This window comes from Malus sylvestris, mitochondrion, assembly GCF_916048215.2.
Source record: "Malus sylvestris mitochondrion, complete genome".
Lineage (NCBI taxonomy): Eukaryota > Viridiplantae > Streptophyta > Magnoliopsida > Rosales > Rosaceae > Malus > Malus sylvestris.
In genome coordinates, this window is record NC_065226.1 from 358,188 (window position 1) to 364,187 (window position 6,000).

General features: G+C 41.3%; 1 protein-coding gene across 1 annotated transcript; it reads right to left on the reverse strand.

Annotated features, from left to right (window-relative positions):
* Positions 1-677: 677 nt before the first annotated feature.
* cox2 (cytochrome c oxidase subunit II) lies at positions 678-1,460 on the reverse strand. The gene has a single exon. It carries the CDS (start codon positions 1,458-1,460, stop codon positions 678-680), a length of 783 nt encoding a protein of 260 aa, YP_010438152.1.
* Between the last annotated feature and the right edge of the window lie 4,540 nt (positions 1,461-6,000).

A 6,000-nucleotide genomic window follows, 5' to 3' on the forward strand; every position in this document is an offset into this window, starting at 1 on the left:
AACGGGAGGAACGAAGTGAAGAAACAAACCCATTAGATTCTTCCATCTCGCTAACTAAATAAACGGCGTCTCGCACTCTTACCTCGCCTTTGGCGCCTTCTACTTTCATTCACGACCCAAGCTTCGATTTCAATCTGAACTAAATCACCCTATCCAAATCAGGATCGGCGACGGACCAATCATCCATTCATGCGCAGCCTTTACTTCGTAACCTCCGGGGCAACATAGATCCAGGGGCCAGAAACACCGTATTTATTGTCAGAACCCGTGTTCACCGCGCTCTGAGACACCCGAAAAAACTTTCTTTTCCGGGGAAAAAAGAGGGCTATAAGTAGGCCGTTTGCTATTGCTATAAGGGCTGCTCGCCTTTATACGGCTTGGCTTCGATATCGCTCCTATGTAGTGGTCGGCCTATAAAGTAGTATTCCTGCCATACTAGAATGCCTATTATCTAGTGCTAGAAGCTTCGCCAGAAGCAAGCAAGACGAGGCCGCTCTGCTTCGTAGACAAGGCTCGTTCCGTACTTTACTTACGAGCTCGTGTAGTACTCGCCCCTATCTCTAAAGGGGCTTATGCACTCCACTCGCTGTTTACTAAACGAACGTTAGAGCGAGCGAGCGAAGCCTTCAATTTAGTGGCTTCCCCCCTTATCCCTCACCCTACTCTTTCATTTACGCTTAAGCTTCCCCGGTTTGGGGGATTAATTGATTGGATACCCGAGAACCATAATCTTTCCTAGGAACAGCTTCTACGACGATAGGCGTAAAGGCATGATTAGTTCCACAAATCTCACTGCACTGACCATAGTAAACTCCCTCTCGCTGTACCGAAATAGAGATCTGATTTAAACGACCAGGTACAGCATCACATTTGACACCTGACGAAGGTACAGCCCAACTATGAGGTACATCAGCAGGTGTTACAATAATACGTATATGAGTTTTGTCCGGTACAACCACTCTATTGTCCACTTCTAATAAACGTGATTGACCCAATTCTAGATCATCTTCTGGAATCGTATAACTGTCAAAAGTGAGTGACTGTTCATCGGAACTGTTATAGTCTGAATACTCGTAAGTCCGATACCATTGATGTCCAATAGCTTTGATAGTAATGGCTGGATCTACTACTACCTCGTCCATTGAGTATAACAGAGCAAATGATGGTATAGCAATGAACATCAGGATGATACTAGGAAATATGGTCCGAAGAATCTCGATAGTAGTTCCATGAACAATCCTTTGCGGGATTGGATTTTTTTTATAGTGGAAATGCCATAAAGCGCGAACCAAGATCCGTGATACGAAAACCAAAATCAGAATGAGGAAGAAAAAGATATCGTGATGTAAGTCCATTATTCCTTGCATCATAGGTGTTGCTGCGTCTTGAAATCCTAATTGCCATGGTTCCGCTGCATCACAAGGAACAATTGTGAGGAATAGCCATTCTAGAACAATCATTTGGGTTGGTTCATTCTTTAACTGCTCCGCCCCCCCCCAAAAAAAGAAGAGGGACTTGTTCTTGCTCTCCCAATTCAGGAAGACGGAAGTCGCCGGTTGGGCTTTTCCAACCAAGAAAAACATGGGACTTTTGGGCATTTTCTTCTCTTACGCTACGCAATTTCTATTTATTATTTTTGAATAGAAATCTAACTTTATATTAGATATTTGGAAGGGATATTTCTATTCGAGATGCTACTTACTTACATATGATGTTTTCTTTCACAAGGCAGCGACTCAAGCGATTTTAATAGCTTTTCCTTTTCTACTTGTAATTCTATTTCTACTTTTAATTCCTTTTCGAGTTGTAATTTTAATAGCTTTTCCTTTTCTAGTTGCTTTTCCTTTTCTAGTTGCTTTTCCTTTTCGAGTTGTAATTCTATTTCTACTTGTAATAGCAAAATCTGTTCCTGGGTCATAAAATTGGGATTTACGTCATTTTGATTCCCTCCAGAAAAGCAAGTTTTTCTTACCTTCCTGTACGAGTAGTGAAGAATTATAGTGAGTTGTGGTTGGTTGTTGACCAACGGAAAGCATGGGAGTCTTTGGGCATAGGAGGTTCTCTCTCTCTCTTACGATATAAATAAGTCCGGGAATGAGCTATCATATGCCTTCTGTTTGAAAGGCTAATTTCCTTTTACTCAATGAAGAAAGCTAAAACTAAAAGAGTAGGACATAGATTGTATTATAAAAGTTTAATGAGAGATGCGAATCATAGCGTATCCAAAGTAGTACTTCTGTTTTGTTTTCAAGGCAATTAAATTCTTACTGTCCGGTAAGGCAAGGAAAGGCTTTTTCCCCTAAGGGCGAACTTAACCGGGCATGGAAGGCAACTCTATCAAGTAAAGCTAGTCGTCAGTCAGGGTTGAGACAGTAAGGTCGTTCAGGCTTGCTTGAGACGGTAAAGTCGGGAAGGCCTCGTTCAAGTTCTATTCTCTATATGAGCTTCGGGTAACCAAATATGAACTGGTACCATGGGTGACGGCGAAAGAGGCACTTGTAACCGATAGCACTGGACTTGCTTACTCGAATTAGTCTTACTAACTATTCTCAAATAGAATGTGCTCTTGGGATAACAATAGGAAAATGAAAGTCTTGCTTGTACTGATCTTATTTCTAGTTAATAGCACCTTTCATGTGAAGACTAAAAAGCAACTAAGATAATAAGAGCTATAGCTAGATGATCATCTTCTATCTCTTGACCGGACTAGTCTCGTCCCATCTGGTTTGGCTGACATAGACAAAGGGTATCCTTCCGGGGTGAACGCGCTTGGTACGGTGAGTTGCTAGCTATGGCCCAATATAAAGCAATATGAATACGTTTTCTTACTGGGAGTCCGAATGAATGGATATTTTCTATTGATTATCCCACTCACTCTCTTTCTTACACTGACTTGTTAGCTATTTTGTTTGCAATTTACACTTTAAACTACTCAGCCAATAGGAAGAATGGAACAAAAAGGGAATCCAACTCGATTACAGGGCACTATAACTCGCGTAAAGGGGGATGAAAATGACTCTACTGAACAAGAAGAGGGCGAAGGATAGGTATTGTCAGTCATCTTTTCAAGTGTAAAAGAGACTTGTTGGCTTTACACCTATAACTTACTTGCCTTATATTACTCTTGCCCGGAGAGTTTATATTGGAAGAAAGCCTATACTTATATTTTTATATTCTACACTACCCAAAAAAATATTATCCATTTTTACGGGAAAGAGCTGAGAGGGAACTGGACGAAACTTACATGCAAGGAGACTTTAATTGGATCGCAAGGGGAAAGATATATAAAAATAGATAACAAAAAAGCTACTTCAACAGGGGAGAGAAAGAGGCTTGTTAAAGCTTGAAAACTGGTCGGATTAGGATAGTAAAGTAGGAGGACCAGTGCTGGCATCAGCCTTTGCCCGACCTGCTCGTTTCGTCCTATGGGCGAGCGTTCTCACTCCTCTTTCTAAAGGTTGGTATAAGATCTTGACTATTGGGATACCAATCATAGATAATACGCACATTTGCCCAAGAACAAGAAGAAAGGGAAATGGAGTAATTCCTCTTAGCCAGAGTGTGATCCTTTTTTGACAAAAGAACTTGTCTTTTAGACGTCAATGGTTTAGGATAGGTTTCCTGCCCCGTGAGGAAAAAACCTCATCAATAGGCAAGGCTATGCTTGGTGTAGCCTACTATACAAGGGCTTGGGGATAGTAGGCTCTGTTCTATCGAGGCAGATTGGATTGTACTGGGAAAGATATCCAACGGACTAGGTTCATGATTGAATATTCTGCTGGCGTCTCTACCTAATGACGAGGTGAACCCTTTGAGGGAGAGGCCTAAATTAGGATAGCCTTCAGGAATGAAAGTAAGTGCCCCTTTTATAAGAGCTGCTTCCGAACCGCTTTCCAAAGCAAAGGTAAACGACTAACTAAGCAAAGCACTAGGTACGGTCAGCCTTAGACAAGACAATCATTCACACCTTACTTTATCTATATTAACTTTTTCTATAGCCAGTCCTATTGAGTAAGGGAAGGGGTCGGTAGGCTCTCTATCTCAATCCGAGGAACTGAACTAGAGCTCAGGAAGAAGCCAGCCCTAAATCCGCTTATGATAACTTCACTTCACGATTGGACGGCTAAGCTAAGCACCAACTTCCGCAAGGACTGCCCTTAAGGATAGGAAGGCATTAGACTCTTCCGATTATGATACCCTTTATTTAATTTTATTAAATTTCGTATAAACATAGTCATATATTTTAACGCATTAACCCGGCAATCTCTGCCACTCTAAGTTATTAAGGAAAAAATCCAATCCTAAATCAATGAATGCCCAACTCGACAAAGAACATCCTGAGCAGTTACGGCAATTCACTCTTGGAGTTATGACAGTGCTTGTTATTTTCTTCCTTTTTCCGAAGCCTGTAAACCAGCTAAGAGACACTTTCATTGGGACCGTACCACTTGTGATTAGGAAATTCCTTCTGGAATCTTTAGTAATAGCCCTCCGGAGAATCTCTTGACTAGTAAATCAAGAAACTCATCACATCAGTGCCTTCTTGTGAGTGCTAGTCAGCTACCATCCTTGATTCTGTTGAGTTCCGGGTCCTTAAAAGAAGAAAGATCTTCTATAACTGATGCTGACTCCTAGAGTGAGAAACATCCAAGAGAGAAGGTGGGAAAGAAAAGTGGGGATGCGGGCTTCTTTCGTTTTCGTTTTTAATAGGTTTAAAAGTACGTTTTTATTAAAGCTTTGATTTGAGTTTGAAAAGCGAGCTGGCGAGGTCAATCCATCAGATCAGGAGGAAAGAGCAGTTGTTATTTCAACTGGGCAAAAAGCTAACGGAAACGCATAATCTCCTGTCCCAAGGTAATCTCTTTTAAAATGCAATAGCAGAAAAAAGCTTATAGCTAGAGTGCCTAAAGTAAAGCTATGAGTTAGAAGTTTAGGAGCTTGGAGTTCTAGTCCTAACCGATAGAGCAGTCTTGTCTACCTTTTTTGGTATGGAATGAAGGTAGGTGTCTATCTAGTCAGAATTTAAAGAACTTTCCTTTGAAATGAAGTCCGGTCAATCACTCTTACTTTCATCCCCGTGTCCTTTCTACCCAACAGAGTAAAAGCTGCGGTAATGGTGACTCTCCTGACCCGAGGTAAGTAGTTCGGCTAAGCCGGAAGAAAGCAATTTTAATATATAGAAGTAAGAGAGGGCGTCATCTCCCTAAAAGAGTATGCTTTTTTAGGACAAAAATCATTGAAGTCGTAGATAACTTTTTGTGGGATTTCTTTGAGGCCTAACGACTGCTAATGTTAGTCTTCCTAGCGAGGATTGCTTACTCAGATCTACGCCTATTATCCCTTCTAGCTTTTGACAGCTGTACAATGAAAATTCTGTATACTCATTGTCGATAGCATCCGAGTCTCATTAATCCGATCGGAAAGGCATAAGTCCCACATCGGATGATGGTCCATCTGCAGCCGCTTCTAGTCCGGTCCGAAAGTGCCACATCTGAGAACAACATATGAATGTGCAGCAGGAATGAAGGAAAGTGATAAGACCGGATTCTGTCCATTTGCAGTTCCTTCTCTGTTCGTATCGTAACTATTGATCATGTCTGCTCTCTATAGCTAATCAAATTTTCCTTCCCCTTTCTTTCTTACTTTATTTTTCTCTCCCACATCTTGTAATTCTGCTTTGCTGATCAATATAAAAAAAGTAGAACTTTACTTCCTCTGCTAACAGGAAGATAGGGACTTAGACCATGACTTGTCCTGATATTACATTCTGGTGACCAAGCATAGCCTAGCTTCCCTAGACCATTTCGGTCTACTCTCTTCTCTGGCAACAGAAGGAATTCTTTTAGGATTCTCGTACTTCCGGCGTAGCGTGCCTTAACTTAAAACGCATTCTCGAAGGCTTATAAAAAGACTGTTTAACAAGAATGGGTGATCCCTAGCTTTCCGCTCAAGGATGCTGGTCCGCTAGCAAAAAATTTCGGGAGAAAAGGCTTTTTCGGC